Source organism: Anser cygnoides, chromosome 2 (assembly GCF_040182565.1).
Source record: "Anser cygnoides isolate HZ-2024a breed goose chromosome 2, Taihu_goose_T2T_genome, whole genome shotgun sequence".
Lineage (NCBI taxonomy): Eukaryota > Metazoa > Chordata > Aves > Anseriformes > Anatidae > Anser > Anser cygnoides.
Window position 1 is genome coordinate 26,024,066 of NC_089874.1, and position 21,423 is coordinate 26,045,488.

Consider the following 21,423-nt stretch of genomic DNA (forward strand, 5'->3'; position numbering starts at 1 on the left):
GAGAAATTGAAACTTAATGTAGATAGCAGACACCGATTTCTCAGAGGCCATGGTTGCAAAATGCCTGCAGTAAATCAAGCACTGGTGAGGTAAGGCTCGTGTTTTGCAATTATCACTGACTTTTGCGATGTACAAGCCCTTACAGGATTCCTTTTTATCACAAATCAATGCCAGGGAAATACTGGCTTATTTTAAAAGGAAAAAAAAAATAAAAACAATCCAAGAGCTACACTTAGAGAGTTATTAAAGTGCGATGGAAACTTTCATATGGTTATGATTATTTTTGCTTATGTCTACAGGCTGCCACTAAGAGCAGGGCTCGTGGTGCTGGCAGGCTGGAGATTCCCCCCTGCAGCTGGTTGTTGGCCCAAGCCAGCCGTGGGAGGAGGCAGGGTGACGGGGAGCTGAAATGCAGAGGTGGCAAAGGCAGCTGGACCCTGGCATTAGGAGTCTGCGTAGCTGTGATGAATGTGGGGGAGAGAGAAAATTCCTGATCGGGATGGTTTGTGATCAGAACAACTTGGGGGGATTACTGTACTCCAAGATGTGAAAGATGCCAGCAGATGAACCATGCAGAGAAGTGCTTACCTCCAGTATCCCACTGTGTGCCCCCTCAGCTTCCCCTCTCCCTCCCCATTTTTGTCTGTGGTGTTTTTCAGTCACATTTTGTTGTTGGGAGAGGGGTTAATTTCAGTGAGATGGGGCATGTTCTCAAAACATATTAAAAAATGTTCTTACTGCTGAGGCATCAGGCTGTGAAATCACTTGGCAGTGGTGTTTTTATTTCATCTGACCCTGGGGAATCTGAAGGAGACCACAAATGCATTTTTAATGATCAGCTGCAATTTTATTTATAAGTAATGAATTGTAACTGATCGGGGCTTCATTTGGGGTGTAGAAAACAACAATATGAAGTCATTCTGAAGTGCAGGGCTAGATGAAAATATCCATGTTCGACATAGGAAAGCAGAATCAAAGCGTTGAGTTTTTCTGGGTGAGATGTGTGTCGCAACCTGCTCTGCAAGGGGCATAGGCTTGAGGGATTGTTGCTAAGCTTGTTTTCAAGACGGCGCTCTGGGAAGACCGTATGTCAGCATCATATCTTGTTCTTACAGCAGTGCTTTAAGTGCTCAGGCTGCTGGCTGAAGCTCTCTGATAATGGAAGATAGCTTCTGTATTGTTTGCCCGTACCTTTTTATCTGCTTAGGGGTTAATATCACCTTTGTTTAAATAATCTCTGGGCAAGATAAACTCTCAGAGGCCTGAGTGCTGGGTATTGTCATTTTCCTGTTGAACATTAGTGAGAGCTGGGCATGTATTTTCAATTTTAATTTCTTGAAAATTGACTTCGTGATTGCAAGAAGGAAGCGATGTGATAAACATTGTGCTTCCTCTGTGGTGACTTCCTTAGCACATCTTTCCTTGCTGGCTGCTATCAAAGCCTTCAGCTACTTCAAACGGCCTTAAAGCAAGTAACTACATTAGTTGGACTGCCCTAAGTGCTTAGCTGCTGGGGGTCTTTCTCCCTGAACGGTCACACTGGCCACAGTGCAGAGTAAGGGAAGGACGAGACAGGTGGCAAATCCTGCTCACAGTGGTTTTAAAGGCAGCATCCTCATTTGCTTCAATGAGTCCTGGATTAAAAAGCAGGAAGCATATCTTGTGTAGCTGAGGGAGCCGTCTGCATGTGCCAGCTCTGGAGAAGGTCTTTGGAAGGGAGTAGGTCACCAAAAAATGCTGCCGGGAAGCTGTGATGTGTTTTACCTTGGTTTCCTAAGAAACGCTCTTATGTTATTAAGTGCTCAGTTTCCTTTAATACTTTTGGATGTTACCGAGCTTAAACAGATTAATTCAAGGTCCCAGGGATAACCAGATCCTGAATGTCCGAAGAAGTCATTAATGGGTGAGAGGAGCAAGGTGAGAACAAATGCCCCAGTGAGAGAAACATGACGTTGTGAGCTGAAGTTGCCTGCTCCCTTGGCCAGATACCTGTCTTTGCTGCTTTCTTGAGCATATTGGTGTGCATCTGAGAGTATGTGGATGGATACCCACAGGTTGGTGCGAACACAGCACCTGGATCTCTGCGTTTTGGACAGGGTTTCCCTTGACACGATGGCGGGGGATAGTACAATCTAATTCTTTTGCTGTGTTACCAGGCATAGTAATGATCATCGCCGATGCCATAAATATTTATGGAAAAAAATTTCATCCCCTCTTTCCACTTTCAGTGACAGTTTTTATCCTCGTTGTTTCACTGCTCACTGTCAAATTACCCGTTTGATTCATTTTTCGTCATATATACTCACCGCTCTGCGCTTGTGGGCTACTCTAATATTGCATATATTCAGGTTATTGGGAGAATTATTGTGTTATTTTTGGAGGAGTGCTTTTTACTGTATATTGTGCACATTGTTAATACAGTGTTTCTATATTGCTTTGGGACAGTATGTTATTATTGTCAAATGTGCTTTTTCTGTGTTGGTTCCACAGCAGCAATGCTTTTTTGATATTTTAGAAAAGGTTTCACTGGTTAGTGTTTTTGTTTTTGTTTCCCCCCCCCCCCCCCGGCAAGGAAATCTTTATAAAGATATTTGCAGTAGTTGTGCTTTACACATTATTAATACATTTATACATATTTTACAAAGCCCAAATATGTTAAAATAAAATTAAGGGTCAAGCAGGAGCCCACAGATCCAATTAATGTGTTCCAGTAAATGCCCTTAAACCCTCTGTGCAGTGGGAACGGGGCACAGAAAACCTCTCCTGATACTTATTTCCACTTATTGCTTCAATATTTAATTATCATGGCTTAGTTGCTGTAATTCTCAGTGAGTTTTTGAAAGACTTAATTTGAAACTAATTGGACTAATGCACCGACCGTTAATTACGCAGGCCTGCAGATGGAGGAACGGTGGGAAGTCAGTCTTTGTGGAGACATTGCAGGTCAAGGCCGAAGCTGAAGTATGTCTGAGTAAAATCAGGCAAATCTCTCCACCTTCCTCTGAACCCCTTTGCGGGCATCTGCAACAGGGGAAGATGTGGGTGCCATGACAGCCTTGGTGCTGGGCTTGGCGCTTGTCCTACAAGGAGAACTGAGGTAGGCCTCAGTGGTGGTGCTCAGTCATGTTCTCTGTAACGTGAGCCACAGTGGCGAGACAGGTTTATATATACGTGTGTGTGTATATATATATCCCAATGTTATGTTGAGACATTTGTACACGTTTTCCAAGCTTTAAATAAGCATTATTGGACATTTTTAATTTTAATGTAAATTTGAAAGGGGAAGACAATCACATTGCTTGTGAAACATCATCTTTTTTACCTGATGCCCTTTCCTGACAGGTTTTACATGTGTGGGTGATCTGTGGGGGAGGCCTTATTTCTTTGCAGGAGCAGGGTGCTTTTTCTTTGGCTAGTGAAGGTACTGCTGGTTGGAGAAGTTTGTCTTCAAGAAGTTAATCAGCTCATGAAATTTCAGTGAAGCATTACAGGCTCTTGAATTTTGCATTCTCTCTGCTGGGCAGCTGGACATTACTGTAAATTTGCAATAAATGTGTCACTGAAAATTGAGAACTTGCCAGCTTGGTTACAGTGAGGAAGTTTACTCATGCTCTATCATTCGTGCAGTTTTGTGTGAGCATTTCCTATGCTATCTCAAAGAGCATTATATTAAGAGCATACACCTGAGTCTCTTTGTGGGCTCAGGAAAAGATGTGAAGGGGAGGCTCAGATTTCTCACTTTTAGAAGAATAAAAAGTAAAATTATGATTTTTTTAAAAATATGTTTTCCAAAATAATGCCTTTTTTTTTTTTTTTTTTAATCTGCATAGTTGGTTCTCGCATGTGTTGTTAGTCTGAAGTCTTACTCTTTAGGGAGCATTCAGAGGTGGGATTTGTGGGCAGGGGAGGTGCTGCTGCAGCATGGTGTGCAAATCCCACCTGGCTCACCGTTCCCCCTCTTCCCTGGGGCATTGCCAGAGAGCAAAACGTTTTCCCCACCTCAGGAGAGGATGGAGGAAGCAGAACTGTCTCCAGAAATAAGGGTGGCTATTTTCATGTTTCTTGCAGGAGCTGGTGGCTGAAGAACTCAAATCCACGGTAGAAAGGGTGACTGCAGTTTCTGTTTCGGATTCAGAAGAAGAAACAGCATGAGTGTTTATTTGCAGTAAAATCAGTTATCGGATCTCCATGCATCAGCTGCTCCAATTGCTAAGTAGCAATTGAGGATACTCCTAAGTGAGGTGTCTTGTAGTTTATTATCTGTAGTTAATATAGTATAAATTACTGACTAGGAAGGCTGTGTTTCATGTGATTAAGAGCACAGAAACAAAGGAGTGCTTTTCCTGGCACGTGCTACTTTCTAGTGGCAATAAAAAGAACCTAGGTCTGATTTCAGTCTTTTAACTTAGTCAGCTTAATTTCTTATGCTTTAGTTTTTCACAAATAAAAAAAAAAAATTACTGATTTTTTTTTTACATGTTGCCAGAGCCGAGTACATTTTTTAATACTCTTATGTACTTTGTGATCTTGATTTCAAACTTTTTTTTTTATAAACCATCTTTCCATGAGCAAAAGATACATTTTCAAAAGCTGTTCTTCTTTGACTGTTGGGATAACTTTGCTGTGGTGCTGGACTGCTTCTGCCAGCAAAAGACCTCTAAGTTCAGCATGTAGCACCAACTTTTATGCAAGTGAGAGCAGTATTTCATCCCCTCTTTATTTTTATTTTTCTCTATGCTGTAAGGCTGCTGTCTGCAGCTCTTTACTATGCATACTGCGAGTCATCACCATAGTTAGTAGTGAAAACTCAAAAAAGAGGAAATCGACCTTTCGTGAGTTTCGGATAATTTTCATCTGCAGCTCCAGACCCAAATCCAAAATCAACCGTATTAACTGGATCCTATTTTACCAACACTGAGAGGGATTTGGGATAGCAGCTCTTGTTTGGGCATGTCTTGGCCTGAAAGTTTATGGCAAACTAAAATGAGTTCAGGGAAGAAAGGAAGAAAGATCAAAGGGCTGATTTGTAGGAGCAGTTACGGAGCTCAATAGCTGAGGTAGGGAGTGATAAGAGGCTTGTGATTAGTGTATGTGTGTCAGGCATAAACGGGAAGGGGGAGCCATTTAGGACAGAGGAGGAAAAACTGCTAGCAGGGTAAACTGTGAGATTGTCACTTACTCGCCAAAAATTGTAACTGTTGGTGACATACCAGCTGTATTAAATGGCAGGAGATTAAATAGGCAGTTGGGACTCACTCTTCTTGAGCTTATGGGATTCTTTAATTTCTTCAATTCTTTAATTCAAATTTAGTGGCAACTAGGGAACTGCTTGAGTATGTCATCCAACTTCATGTTAATATGGGTAATTAAGTTCCGTGCAGTAATCCAATAATCAACTTCCATACTTGTGAATAAATTAGAGAAGTAGATTTGGGCCTGTGACCTTTGGATCTCTGTAGGTCGCTTCCAAGATGAATGCAGAAAGTTGGTGAGGACAGCAGATTTCTCTGGATAGTCATTGGAAAACGTTGTATCCCTGAAGGAAGGGGTAAAAAGCAATGAGAGACAGTTGAGATATTGTATGTATCTGTATATGCTTTAAAAGACACCAGACTGGAGTTTATACAGAAGAATGGTTGGCATGCTTTTTGGCAAGATTGTTGTAATGGTTAATTACTCTCACTGATGAAAATCTGTGTCTTATTTCAGGGCGTAGTTTTTCTATTTTCAGGATCATGTATTATCTGCCTTCTTCCGAATCATTATATTGGTCATGGGGTTAGGTAGGAATGACCAAGAACTACCATACTGATACCAGAAAGTAACATACCGATGTGCATTTGTTGGCAAGTATTCGAGGGAGTGACGCCACCAGCAAGTATCAGGCCAGATCAGGTAGGTAGCACCATTCGTTTTTGGAGCTGGTGTGGAGCACTAACTTCCCAATGTGTGCTCGTGCCTGATCTGGGCTGAATTTGTGACTGTGGAGTCCTGGCTTCTGCTAGGACTGCTTGTCCTCAGTAGTGCAACTATCTGCGATGCTGTCTAGGTTATGATGCTCTATAATTTTTTATGTTTTTTTTTTCTTTTTTTATTTAGATGACATTTAAATTAATTCTCTACATATTTTTTTCCATGAAACTCAGAAATTACTGTAAAGGTTCTGCCTTTGTTATAACAACAAAATAACAATGCAATGAGTCATTTCAAGTACAGTTTTTATAACTTAGTGTAGGAAAAGCAGTGAGTAACGGTAAAAGCAGGCAATTCTATAGTTAACTTACCTATGAAGTATGTAAGTAAAAATTCAATAAATGAATATTCCTAAATATATACAAACTACTTTTGCATTTAATACATCTGTAGAGTTCCTTGGCTTTATTTGCACATCCTCAACTCTGTGTTTGTTTAATCATCAGCAAAAGCATCTTTTTTATTGGTACATACAGATACAAATGTCTTTTTTCAGTGAACAGTGTCACAGCGTAAGTAATGAAAAGTGAATGTTAGATTGGTACTAATAACAGACAGTTTACCTTCAGAATCTCCATAAATTTGTTCAGAGAAGGTGTTTATTAAACAATTTCTAATACATATTTAGAAGTCTGTTCTCAATTAGCAGGCAGGCAGAAAGTCAATTTATGACTGAATTATTTGCGATAAACATTTCAATTACATATATAACTTCATATAACTATATAACTTCAGGTGTAAATACTCAGTTAAATCTCTTGTGAATTTCTTTAAAATATTTTTTTCTCTTTTCTCTTTGTCCTCTTTTTTCTTTTTTCTTTCATTTTTTCCTTTTTTCTTTTTTTTTTCTCTTTCAGTTTTTTAAAAAATGTGTTCTGTTTCTGTGTAAGAGAAACCCGTCTCAGGGTATCGTTGAAAATAGTGGAAAATGTGAAGTCATTTATCACAACATTAATGAGAAAGTAATCTCAACTGTAAGCAAAAAAAGATAAAGAAGGAAACATCAGTCTTCTCATAACTCCTCTGTGACAGCTTGTTCAGACACAATTAAGTTGGACAGTATACGGGATGGGAAGACTTTTAAAGTACTCTTTACGGAACAACCACCAAAAGTTCTAAAAACTGGTATGATTTTGCTCATGCCTTTTGCTATTCTGTCATCTGAAAGACCCAAGTAGGGTCATTTGCCACTTTTTAGTAACAGTTATTTCTTAACTTGTCCAGTTGCATTCGGGCAGTTGTGATTCTGTGAGGGATGGGGGAATAATGGGAGTTAAATTATGCTTAGGCTGAAATAGTGGCAGCACTGCTGAAAGCAGAACGGTGTGACAGTCACCATTGCTCCAGGAGTCTGAACCTGTCTGCCTGCTGTCTTCTGCTTGCAGAAGGTGCAGTGGTTCATACATGCGTAAGGTTTTATTTACCAAGAGGGATCTCCAGTAACAGCATATACCAAATCAGCCATGAGGATTCATATTTCCTTCCACCCCTTGCTTCTTTGAATTAGGTTTAAAAATAAAATACAAAAAGCAGGACACTTCCTTCTCTGTTGTTTTTTGTAATGGAGAGCATCACTCCACCCATCTGTCTGCCTTCCTTCCCCATGCACTTCCCTGAAATGAATCCTCCATTGTTTTCCTTAATTAATGACATTCTTCCCAGGCTCAGGTTGGTGGGTTTTTTTTTGGTCGGCTGTTTTTTTTTTGAGCATGTGACTTTTTCAATATTGTGGCAAAATCCTGTAATTCTTGTATCAAGAGACTTACCTGTTATACTCCTGTTGGATTTGCAGCATCTACTTTGCCATAGAGACCATAACCTGCACAAAAATTTAAATGGCAGGCAAAAGTACCTTTTCCTAAGTTACTTTCTCCTTCCTTGCCATCCACTTCCATGCCTTTTATCAGTTTTGTGGATCATGCTATCGTCACTAAGGTCTTTTTGTGTGTTTTTTTTTTTTTTCCTTTTTTTTTTCTAAGTAGCAAGATGTTTTAAAAGAAAGTCAATGGTATATTACTTTCCAAAGGCTTTATTGCCTCACGGGCCATTTATTTAAAAGGCACGCAAAATGCTGCTCTTCTTATGCAAGGAAATGAAAAAATGAAGGTAGGTGATTGTGTAAATGAGGGAAAAGAGGTATGGGTGTTTGGTCCCTTTCGTTCAAACGGGGTTTTCTCAGCAGGAGTGACCTGATAACAGGTAGCACCCTGCATTTCCAAGGTGGAGCCTGACCGTCAACAGCAAGGCAGCGTGGGGAGCCAAAGGCTTTTCGCTCAGCAGAGCACAGCGCTGGGCTCTTGTTGGCCTCAGTTAGAGATGAGATTAAAAAGAAAAAAAAAAGGGGGAGTCAACAGAGAAACATTAGGGATAACAAAATTCCAGTATGATTAGTTTTTATATAACCTTGTTGTTGTACATTCTTCGTTGCTGGCGGGATGAAGAGAGGGGGCTCCTGATCCAGCTGTAAAATCTGGATGAATTTGTTTGGTGTGGTTTTTTTCCCCCGTCTTTTCTGTGTTCGTAATCAAAACAATGAGATCAGCAATGTCCATTCATCTTGGTAGGGCATTCAAAAAGCATCCCAAGTGTGATTAAAAAAAAAATAAAGAGAAATGTTCAGTTGCATAAGGAACAGGGTTGGTGGTGCATAGTGCCCCGAGCTGAGTTTACGCTGAGGGAAACCTGTTGACAAGGGAAAAATTAGGGAGAGGTTTCATTCCAGGTCAGCATGGGGAACACAAACCAGAGGGTAGGATTTGTCTGAAGATTGATCCTAGCTCAGGGAAGTCAGCATAGAAGGACACACTGAGAGATGGAAAACAACTGAAAGAAAAATAAAAATTATGTCAAGATGTCATGTTTGCTTTATCCATACTTGATCTCTAATAAGATTAACCAGTTTCTTAAAGTTCTTCATTCCTATATAATACAGTTTTTAGTTATTATTTGCTCTAAGCTATTAAGCCTTAATTTTTCTGGAAGCTGACAGGCTGCACGCAGCCTTTCAAGTTGCAGGGCTGGATTAAGCAGGACTCCAACTGTACCAACCACTCCAACACAAAATCAGAGCAAGCCAAACCTTGCAGAGTGAATTGCAATTAAATTGCAAGTGGGAGACATTTTCTAGTGGTAAAACATTAGACAGGGTACCCTCAGTCTGCAGCAGCAGAGCTCCAAAACACAGGAATTTCCCTAAAATGGTAACAGTTTAGGATTTATTTATTTTATTGGTTTTGTTTTGCTTTGCTAGTTTTTCTCTTTATGGCAATATTCCTAACACATAAGAAGAATCTGCACAATAAGGAAACGGATGTAATTATTTTGTGTAAACCTCCCTTAAACACAGAGGATAGTGGCTTTGTTTGGTTTGAAAGTGTAATTGCTAAGGTCTGTGTTTTAGCCTGCTCTTTAGGTAAGTTTGTATTTGGCGCATTTTTCATGTCTTGCTTTAATTACTTCTCGGTTTAGTCCATCCTTTATCAACGTTATGCTGAAATTTAGAGCTACTCTAAAATTAGGTACAGACACAATGTGAGAGGGATTTCAAACAAGAAGTAAAAGACTCTTCGCTGATACTTGATGTTGTAAGAAAAGCAGAGCAAATCTGTAGCTTAGTCATTGCAGTTACCATGTTTGCATAAATGTGAACAGAAGAAATGAGCCACTGTTTGTTTTTTTTGTTTGTTTGTTTGCTTGGTTGGTTGGTTTTTGTATCTTGATTTTCTGAAGTAAGAAGATGAGATAATTCTTGTTTGACTTGTTTTATGTCCCCTGACTTGAAGTGCTGAGGCTGTAGCCTAGGGGTTACTTTGATCTTTTCGAGAAATGAAAGAAAAAAAGCCTTTATTTATTTATTTATTTATTTGTTTATTTTGAATGGAAAGAGAGCTTCAGCTTTACATTTGAGGAATAGCTCATGTAATTTTTTATTGTTTCAGTGGAGTATAGCATGGTCTCAAACCTTACTGCTAATTTTGAGGCCATTCAGTATTCAAAGAACAGTGTTTTTGTTCTTTCCTCAACTATTTTAAATGTGGAGTGAGAGCTGAGTGTAAATTGATGGTTTTGGTGTGGGCTTCCTCATTCTTCGTGGTTCAGTGTAACGATGTAGTTGCGAGGAAGGAGGCACAACCACTGCTTCTTTGCTCGCTGTTTAATTTAGAGTTGCTCAATGTGAGAGTTCCTAATGCTGAGAAAAGCTGTAAACTGGCTTTTTGTTAAGCATAATGAATTAGCAAATAGTTGTAGTCTGTAAAAGGAGAGAAAACATGATAACAGTGCAGTTTGCTCAATATCTTGAAGCTTACAAGTTTTAATGCATTTGTTATAATTCCATGTAGGACGTGGCAGAAGCTTCAGAGTGGATCACCGATTAAAACCTGTGGCTGCTTATGTATCATGTTGCTGCTTCTGCACCTAACTCTGGATTTTATTATGCTAATGCTGCTGAAAAAGCTGCTTCACAGATTCAAGCAACTTGATACGGCTCTTGGGCAATTTATGAAGACAGTCTAGACTCCACCAGGCTAAAGGTGCACGGAGATTTTGAAGGTTTCCCTGTGGGTGTGAGATAAGAGTTCTGTGGAAACGTGCCTGTGAGCTGGAGACAATCCAGCACAGCTGTCTGGGCATCTGTGGCCTCAACCAAGCGATAGGGTAGAGCGAGCGATGCGGCCGTCCCAGCACCTCAGCTTGAAGCCACGTTGGAAGGTCCAGCAGCAGTGGCCTCCCTGCACATCAGTTCAGCCCAGCACGTAACTACGGTGTCTCTGAAATACCTGAAAGCTTATCACCAGCTTTTTGGAGATCTGGCTTACAAGGAAAATACTTTTTTCTTTCTTTTTTTTTTTTTTTTTGACAGAAATAGTGGCTAGGAGGCCATGGGCATGGAAAGCAAAGGCTGCATGAGCAGCCTCAGTGGCTACGCAGTGAGCTGTGCAACCATGCTAAAATGTGGCAATAAAAATGTGATAATAAAATCCCGCTCGGCTCACTCTGTTACAGCCCTGTTCTGCTCAGCGGGGTCTCCAGGCTACAGAAGCCTGTTTTGTTAATGCTGGCTGGCTGGAGACATTTGAAAAATCAGACAAATATTTGTGAGGCCATTGGATATGTTTCTAAAATAGCGCCTCCAAAAATTTTGGCATGGAGATCTTCCAAGATGGAAAGAGATGTACCTCTCATGCCAAAAAGCCTTAATGTATTAACGTAATTTTATAATTGCGTGTTCTGTTTCTGGAGACGCTTACACCTACGTACCGATAAATTGACTGGAGTTTTTTATTTCAGATGTTTCACTGACTTATTTAGAAACAGTACACACAACACTGTAATCAGCTCATGGTATCTGATGGATGGTTGCCAAACATAGCACGTTTTTAAAATTGTTTTCAATTAGATGGATCTAATGGAAAGTGCATGGTACAACACAAACTTTAAAGAATAATAATAATATGTAGTCTTGACAAGTGCATTTTCCTTCATGAAAAGCTACCTTTCCCTTCTCCATCCATGCCAGTTTCCATCTGCTTGTGGATGTGTGGGAGAGCTGAGGGATGGCTCCGGAGCATTTGTCTCCTCAGGAGAAGGCGGCTGCAGCCTCAATGGTAATTGTCTTCTGCTGTGAAGGGAAGGTGTGTTGTTGGCAAGATCATTGAGCCATGAAGATAACTCAGTTATTTGGCATCACTTCTGAGACTGTTTTTCAAATATCTCTTGCAATAATTTCCTAATTTCTGGGAAAAAGGACTTCTTTTTTTTTCCATGCTTGTAAACTCTTTGCTCCTTTTATTTTAGAATGTGAATACTTTAAATCTCAGTTTTAGAGCCATCCTATGAGTATATACAATGCAATATATGTTTTGATTTTAATATATTTCAGCAGAATTATTCAGCATATGCAATAAAATAAAATTGCAAATTTCTTTGCAAGTTTACCATGTGACCACATATTTAAGGTATTGTTTTCCTGAAGAATACATCTATTGCTTTGTTACTCTACTGTGATATTTTAAGAATGCAGATTTAAATATGATTTGTTGTGTAGCTGCTTTTAAAAAAACAAAACGGTAGAGGTGAACAGCCATCCTCTGGCATTCTGGGAGCTCCTGAGCAGCAGCTGAATGCATGAACATCTCTGTTCTAGTTCCTGAATGATTTGTAAGTTTTAAAGATAGTATTGACGATTAGGAGAGGTTTGACTTTCGCTGCAAGAGCTTATACAGTCAGCAGCACAAATGCACTTTCCTATAGTCTTTAATTGCCTTGGGCTAAACCTATTTTCTATTTTCGTTGTAAAAAATTTAAAAAAAGAGATCAATAATCTGAATAAATGTTAATTTTTTGGAGCATAGCACAGAGGATTATGGAATGCTCATAGAAATAATAAAATATTTTGAGTAGAAAGTTCTGAAGAAAACAGTCTTGGATGGAGAACTTGATTTCTGGCATGCTCTGCACTATACCGGCAGTCCTTGCACTTGTGGCCAGTACCCCATGTAAGACACACCCTCCAATTTCAAGGTAAATAATAGGAAATAGTGATGTAGCATTTTTCATGTTGGAGACTGAAGTTCAAGTTAGAATCCTGTTGTGTTAGCATTTTTACAAACAGAGAGGGATGATCCAGTTTATGATATAACATGTCTGACATCATAAGAGAAAAGATGTACACAAAGTCAGAGGCAGAAATAAGAACTAAACTGGGGGGGGGAGGAATAAGAATACAACGTCATATTATAAAAAAAAAATCTGAACTTTGTCATTTTTCTTTGACTTTTTTATTTTTTTTCCAGTCTGAGGTCGAACTCGTGATGTTTCCTCATAAAATGAAGACAGGCTTTTTGTCTTAGAGAGCAAACCGCAGCCTATTGCCCAGAAATAGGGGTGCTCTTGTATTGTTTTGTTTTTGCTAGCTCAAAGCAATTTTAAATCCAATCAGATTTCACAAACTCAACAAAGCAGGGAACAGGTTCTCCATTGCTCTCTGCCACATTTGTGTCACCCCTGTGGATGCAGATGTTGCCAGCTGAAGAGAATTTTGGCTGGTAATACTTGCAAACGAGGAAATTACTTAATGACAGTGAAGCACGCTTATACCTGTCGCAATAGTTTGTAGATGGCTCTTTAATAATTTGTTCGCAGTGACAGTGCTAGAAGTATGTTGATCTACAATGTGACATGTTTTGGGATGGCAGGGGATTATTATTTTTTTTTTCCAGTAACTGGTCCAGTTTCTTGAGGACTTTGGGGAACAGCCACTGGAAAACCACTTGGTCCTGTACTCCTGTGCTGATAGAAGTCCTGTGGAAGTCTCCGCAGTGTACTTCTGTTTTGAGGCCTGAGCTGCTGAACTTCTGCTTGCTAGTCTGGCTCCAGAGAATGTCTGAACTTCATTGTATTAGTACACATATTTCTAAAGCCTTGTTTTGCTAGAGGTTTTTTTTTTTTTTTGAAAAAAAAAACAGCATTTCTCAAATTTTTCTCTGCCCTCCTTCTAAATCTCAGTTTATAACCCCCTGTGGAGACTGCAAGTTTTGGAACTTGTGATCTAGTAAAATCTTTGGATGTGACATTGTGAGCTAACTGGCTAAGTTTTCCAATACAGCTTTCCAACAAGCTATTTATCAGCTTGAACTTGAATAAAAGCTCTTGTAGGAAAGAACGTTAAACAGTTTTCAGCTGCTAAATAGTCAACCTTGGTATTAAGTCTTGGCAGAGAAATTTTAATAAGTAGTAAATTTAGTAAATCCGTTTAATCCCTGGCTTATATATTATTGCTTTTCAGTTTAATTTTTTATGTAGAATACAGAATACAGAATGAGCTCTGGATCTTTAGAATATTGGCTGTGTGTCCTGCTGCCTTGAAGAAGTGAAAGTAAATTAGTCTGCTTTTGTGGTCAGAGGGTTTGCTACAAAACTGAGTACTGTTTCTTTTGATTTCAGATCTTGACAGCTTTTCATCAAGCACCTAAAAACTTCTTACAACCATATGTACTTGTATTCAGTCCTGTCACTCCCCTTGTCTCTCCTTTGGGTTTGAACTGGAGTTCTTTGGGGTCTGTGTGCTGTCTGTTGTTAAATCTGTTCCCATTTCTTTGACCCATTCACCTACAGGATGTTGAATTTCTGTACGTTACTGTATGTTACCGAGTCTGAAGGCACATCTCAGTGACTCTGAGGGCTGATTCACGGTGGCGTCAGTCGGACTGGAGTGGACACGCACAGTGTCAAAGGATGTTGATGCAACATTTGCCTGTTTGTCAGAAGGGTGTCAACCTCCAAGTTGGAGAGGAGCAATATTCCTTGCTGGATGAGCCTGACTCAGAGAATTAAACTTCGCATCCACAAGAACAGCTTAAACTAGGTGAACACACAGCATGTCGGAGCAGTGTATGTGCTCAGCGTGTGCAAGGAGCTTGGCAGCAGTTGCTGATTGTCTGACCCAAGCAGCAGGGAGGTGATATATTCTTGAAACCAAGGTTATGGTTTGTTTATGAGCTTGCCCAAATAGAAACCCCATGAGAAGTAGCATGAACTTTGCCATCAAAGCTTAGGAAGTGTGGTATTCAACCAATACACCTCCCGATTTCATTTGTCCATGTGTTTATTTCCAATTTTCTTTGTGCTGTGGTGTTTAGTTGTACTGAGATTTTCAAACATATAATAGTTGAGATCTGTACGTTTTAACCTTAAAAAAAAAGTAGGATGGTTTAAGTAGGCGTTTGTGGAATTGGTGTTGGGTTGGAGCTGAGAGGGAAAAATAATCAGCTTATAAATCGGCAGAAGACAACTGGGGAATCTGTGAGCAGTGATTGCATCAAGTTTTTCTCTGAGTTAGAGGTGATGCAACAGCTGTTGTTTAGGACAGTATGCAATCTTGGATTTTCTTTTTTGTCTCTCTCTGTTGGTGTTCCTTGTGTTGCCATGTTTCATATCATCAGTATTCTGCAGCTTAGCCTTTCCTTCCTCATAATGTTGTTTATATACAATCTGGGGGGGATTTTTGTGATTTCTGGAGAGCTCTGGTATCCTTCTGAGTTTGAAGATACAGGCAGAAGTGATTGCTGGCTCACAGAGCAGTTAGTCTTGCTGCATGTCCATTTAGAAAATAAAGCAAGCTTATAAATTTGTGAGGGAGATCCTCATTAGCTTGTGCAGCAGCTGTCAAGCAGTGATTTAAAATCTGTTGCTCTGGCTTTCCAAAGCAGTGTCCTAGACAGCTTTGTACCCTCTTTAAATGTGCTCACACCCCCTAGCTAGGCCCAGGCCAGGCCAGCTAGGCCCAGGCCTGCTCAGTGGCTTGTTCTGTTTGCTTGTTAATATAAGGGGTTTCTTATATTTACACTCTGAGAAAATTTTCTACTGTATTTTCCAGTGTAGCTTTGTCTTATCTAAAACAGCAATAGACAGATCTGATCACCTTATCCATCTCAGTGAATTTGGTTTCTGAATTGGCAGCAAGGATGACTTGCACATTAATGAGTGTTGTAGGAATACACGATTTGCATTGTCAGTGGCTCAGGGGCTGTCCTGATGCTGCTAACCATGTGTGTTTGAAAAGGAATGAGCAGCCAGTCCATATCTTTTTTTTTTTTTTTTTCCAAGCAATATTGGATCACAAGACTAACATTACCAACTAAAACTTTAGCTCCCAAGTCCTTATCTGCCTTGGATTTTTTGGATAAACTAATGAGCATCTGTGAGAGATCAAGTACTTTTTGTGGTAGATCACCAAAAAAAATTGTAGAGCACCATAATCCGTCCTCCTTTAGGACAATTTTTTGGTCAAACTGAGGGAGTTTGACCCATCTGACTGAGCTAATCTGCCAAGGGGAACTTTGCATCTGATACAAGGCTTTTTATTTGTTTCTTTATCTGTTTGTTTGTTTGTTTGTTTGTTTTTCCCCATGGATTGATCCAGTTGAAATAGCCAAAAAACGTGTGTGTTGATCTCAACAAAGCTGAAATGCATTCACAGTGTTTCTGTTACGTGAAATAAGAGGTTTTATTCAGTACATCCAGCAGAAGCAAATAAGGCTCAAAAAGTATCTTCCAGTCTTGATCAGCCTAGACTTTTCAGGATGGGTTCATGGGAAATTGAACACCATGGAGAGCACACCTTTGGCAATTCTTTAAATTACCTTTATGTGAAGAAGAGAAAGGGAATTACGGTAGGATTTATATACTGTCCTGTCTGATTACATTTGCAGTTGTGTAACCTCAGGGCTCTTCGTAGTATTCTGGAGTTGAAATTTTTGAATGATATTTGTGACAGGTGAGTAGGGTTTGAACACTTACATTTTTCTTCTGTTGATTCAAAATCATAGGCTGTGATGAAAACTGGCAATTAACTCTGTCATCTTGGTGTCAGATGTAGGATTCTCTCAGACCTGTCTTCAGGATGGGAGGTGATTCATGTTTTGTTTGTCTTTCTAGTCGCTAGAAATAAGAGCATGTGTTGTGTTTTTCTGTTGGTGGTGGTTGTTTGCACTGAGGTAGGTGGCAACAGTAGAAATAATACTACATGATCCACTTTGGTATAGATACACCTTGTGTGAACTTTGGAAGCTGTGTAAGCAAAGAAATTATATTGGCAGTGAAGATCCAGCTACCCATATGACTGTACTGTGTTTTCATCCTTGCTTTTTTTCAGGCTTGCTCACATTCTTAAAACACTCTGAAGATTCCCCTTCCCCGCCATTTCTCCTTGATGCAACTCACTTATAGATCCTTTTCACCTCAGATACAGTCTAACTGACAGCTACTAGGTGGGGTTCAGAAGCAGTTTCCAAATAGAAACACTAGTAAGCTCTTACAAAATTTGGACTAGAGCCTTCGAGCCTGTTTCATCGTTGAACAGTCATATTTGAATAGGGAGCTTGTAGCTGAACAGGGGACAAGAAACCTTTTGGTCTCCACTAAAATAAAATGATCATGTGGAAGTCCTCAGCTTCTCCTTTGCTTTTGTAGGTCCTTTTTCTTAGACATTCTTCATGTTTTACTATTTTCTCCGCTGATCTTCTCAGCAGTGTTTCTCTTTTCATGTGGTGCAGCTGAAGATCAGGTACTCCTGCTTTTTTATTTGTATTTTTGGATATTATCTTTGTTGTCTGCCTACATTCATATGTATAGGTCCTGATACCCTAAATTATTAGATTTACTGGAAGAATATATATCTGTATCATTTAAAAAACACATTTATTTAAACTCACTATTTTTTGGGCTCCCACTCCACTGGAAGTGTTACGATCTTCACAGGGTAGAAATAAACTGCTTGATATAAAATAAGGAGCTTTTTTTCCTCAGGTTAAAATAACGTGTGGTGATGGTTAGCAGAAGAGCACAAGGTAGTACACAGACCTTGGTGTGGTGGGTCCACTTTGGCCAGCAGCCAGACCCCCACCCAGCCACTGGCTCCTTCTCCCTCCTCAACAGGACAGGGGAGGAAACCCGAAGGAAAGGCTCAGGTGTTGACAGGAGGACAGGGAGATCACTCACCAGTTACCATCACGGGTGAAGCAGACCTGGCTTGGGGAAAATTATTCCAATTAATTGCCAACTAAAAAGGAGGATTTGTGTCGTGAGGAAAAAGAAGACAAATTGAAATAACACCTTTACCCCCCATCACTCCCTTTTCCCCTAGCTCAGCTCCAGTCCTTCATCCCAGCTCCTCTATGTCCTCCCCAGTCCCAGTCTGCTGCTCCTTCCTCCCTATACATCTCCCCTGCTCCAATGCAGCTCCCTCCCATGGGCTGCAGTGCAGAATTTTTATTTATTTGTGTGTTCACGTGTGCTTGCTTTGGGTTTTATAATTCAATTTCTTTGTGTAAGAACCTGAAATCAAACAATGGACAAGATAGCAGATGAATCTGATTAACAGCTGGAAGTTGTGCTATTGTCAGCAGAACAGCAACAATTTGAACATAGCGGAGCTGCCTTTTTCTACCTGTTTTGAATTATAAACATGTCAGTGCCATTAGACTTCGTGCTTGGTTTTGCTTGGCTTTGTTCTTTCAATATTTCTCACAAAATAAAAATGGAAATGTAACCAAACAATTCTCTCAATGTCACTCATCTCAATTTAAAGTTAAATGAAATATTTACCCTAGAAATGTTTTACATGTGAATATTTGCATATAACAAAAACAATCAAATCTGAAATTGGTTTGGTTCCTTTTAACTGTTTTTCCACCAAAAATTATGTTGGGCATGCTGTTTGCTTTTCTGAATGAAAATTAGATCAACCTAGTAGCATTACACCATTGGGCAGATACTTGCAGGAGGTGTTTTGTTGATGGAAGTGGCGAACACAACCTTCCTGCATACGAACAGTACAAATTATGTTTACAGAATTAAACACTCTTTCTGTGAAATGTTCACCGGCATATCTTCAGGAGGTGGAAATGAGAACGGTCTGCTGGTTTTGTCTTGGTCTGAGGTGAATTTGTGCTGGAGGAAGCTGAGTGCTGCTGGGCATCTCCGTGTTGGTGATCATGGCATGGATATATGCGACATGGGGTGGCAGGGATCGTGCCTGCCTTCCTTTCCGCAGCAGCTTCAAAAGTGGTGTTTCCCACAGTCATCCATCAAACCACTTGCGTTTCTCCATGAAACCCTTTTCTGCTTGGCTTCTGGAGCAGAACTAACGCAAAGTTCGGTGTTGCCTCCTCCACAGGGTTCCTACAGTTTGCTTCTTCCTTCCTGCCTGTCTGCAGCTGTGGTTGTTTCTTGTGTTATCTATCCCCAGATTAAAAAGTATTTGGAGCGTGCACCATCTCTTTGCTAGGGCTTCCCCTTCCAGCTTCTCAGCATCTGAGGCTTTGTTCTCTTTCTTCTCTCTGGTAGGAAAATCCTTGAATATCATGACTTTGAGAACTGCTCTTTTACAGCATTTTGTTTTTAAATTGTACTACTTAGTAACTGCTCTCAAATGAGAGTAACTTAAGTCTATTATATCATTATTTATAATGCATTATGGTACAAACAAGGGATGTATGTATGGTGCATACTTGCACAAAGCGGTCCCCCTTAGGTTCGGTTGTGTGCGTAACATTCCTCTGGTGAAGTTGTTCTGGGTAAATCATGAAACTAAAGTTTTGATTTGTGAATGTAATTAACAGACAGGAGTGCAAATGTTTGGTAGGCAAAACAAAAGACAAAATTAATAACAGCTGCAGTTTGGCAATAAAGAGACAGACTATTTAAAAAAAAAAAAATCAAGTGGAAAGCATTTGTCCAGTACCAAAACTGAGGTTATCTGTTATTACTCTGATGCTTTTCCTGTTTGCTGAATGTTTTCATATTTAAAATGTACTTTATAACACCCAAGTTTTCCAGTCCACCCCTCATTTTCCAGTGCTGAGGGTAGTGCACAGTTACAAGTTTTCATGTAGTTTCAGGAGGAAACTACATTGGGATTATATATTATGCTAAAGATGTTCCCGTTACTGTCGTTTGACTGTACTGCTTCAGCTCCCAGTAGGAATTTAAATGTTGTCTGTGTCTTTAAGAAACATGTTTTATTTTCAGATAAAATTGTTGAAAAGTAGCCATTTTGTAATTCTGACAATCCAGACCATTTGGACAGACCTAGGGAGAAACGTTACTTGAAAACTACACTTAGCTCTTAGTCCATTCCATTTGTGCTTTTCCTTCTCTCTGTAGAAAAAAAAAAAAAAAAAAAAAAAGGCACAAAGACAGTCTCTGTGAGTTTAGGAAAAAGATGATAGAATACAAAACCCTCTGTTTTTATGCACTGTGGTGTTTTGATTTATAATTAATGGTGTTTTTGGAAAATGTCAAAGGTCAGTAGAGGGGTGAGCTCAGATAGTGCTTGATGTGAGCAGGCAAGGACGGAAGATGGTCATCTGCCCCGTATTGGGTGTGGGGGTAGGGAGATTATATCTATTTATTTGACATTTTCTTAGCTGGTCTTCAAATGAGTAAAAAGATGAAAATGCTTCCTTATCTAACGTTATCTAATCACAACTACTCAGTCAACTAACGATGTCAAGCAGGAGGCTATTTCTCACCATATTTCCTCTGGAATAAAAACTATTTAATACAGTTAGAAATTAGCTCATCCATCATAGAAACACAACGCTTTTCTGTGTTTCGCTGTGTGGGGGTTTATCAGTGCTGGGCTTAGGAAGGAGGTGAAGAATAATATCCTCTTTAATTGAATTTGTGGAATGGAATGTAGGGAGGAAGAACGCCCTGGGCCCTGGGCCATCAACCTTGCGTTAATGAAAAAAGCTTTAATGACTGCGACGACCAGGTGCCAGGATATGAAGTATGCATATTTGGTATTGTGCTTCTGTCTAACGTTGATTTTTGAGCTACAGGGCAACTTCACGTGTGGACACCATGTGCATGCAGTCTTGTTTGGCGCTGACTTGACTGCTCAGTGTGAGAAAGATGAGTTCCACTTGAGTGCTGTGAGCGATGAGAGCACACAGAGAGGGGTTATCATGGAGAAACAGAAGCACGTCTTACTTTGTGATGATTTGTTCATGTGCCCTTGCCGTTAGAAAGAGTGACTTTTCCTACTGATGCCATTCTGAGCAGCACTTTGCTTTTCTTGCTGTTTCTGGTAAAAGTAATGATGCTGCTTAACATGTCCGGGGTGACCTGATGTGCACAGGGGTAATTAGAGCAGATGTAATTTTAAATTCAGGTTTTGTAAAGAGTAGCGTGATGTCACTTTTCTGAAATGAAAGCTGATAAAATCAAATATTTAAAAGTTAGCAGTAAAATTGCAGTTGGCAAATCCTTGCAGTAGCAATACTTTTTTTTTCTTCTCACTTATGCCAGCTTATAACATCAGTGTGTTCATTTGTTTTTTCCACCGAATATATAATATCCAAGTGATAGATGTGTTTTTTCCCCAGAATATGGCGGCATGGGCTTGGACTTCTCGTATAACATTGCAGTGGCGGAAGAGCTGGGAAGTATCCGCTGTGGAGGTATTCCTATGGCTATCGGGGTGCAAGCTGGCATGGCTACTCCTGCTCTAACAAGGTAATTTCCAGAATGTTTCGTTTAACCTAAACACCGCAGTTTGTGTGTTTAAGCCTAAAACCTGTCCTTTTATTATGTAATAAAAAGCAAACCACGTTTAATATTAAATGATGTGTTTCCAAACATAGAACTGCGGTGCCACAACCAATTAAAACAATCTTAATTCCAGAATCCCACTGTTCATGTTTGTGGCTTTTTTTTTTCTTAGCCAGGTATCCCCGTGCAGTCATCCTCTAAGGCTGCATTTAGTTGTACTAATTAGGATGACTCTAATTCTGTTTTATAATTTACTGGCTTTTTTTGCAGCTTCTCAGGGTGCTCCTTGCCAACTTTGACTTTTCAAAAATAATGATCAGGATTGGTGTAAGACCTGCTAAAATTTTATCACCTGTATCATGCTGCTTAAGTACTCCCATTCCAGGCAATTAC

General features: G+C 39.8%; 1 protein-coding gene across 5 annotated transcripts in view; it reads left to right on the forward strand.

Annotated features, from left to right (window-relative positions):
- LOC106039669 (probable acyl-CoA dehydrogenase 6) overlaps positions 1–21,423 on the forward strand; it is a 96,938-nt gene that overhangs the window by 33,206 nt on the left and 42,309 nt on the right. For all 5 annotated transcript variants that reach the window (XR_010829125.1, XR_010829126.1, XM_066991730.1 and 2 more), the window contains one exon: positions 20,865–20,994. Coding sequence is in view for 3 of the 5 variants with exons in the window: in XM_066991730.1 (XP_066847831.1) it covers positions 20,865–20,994 (130 nt within the window). In the remaining 2 variants the exon portion in view is untranslated. The remainder of the gene's footprint in view (positions 1–20,864; positions 20,995–21,423) is intronic.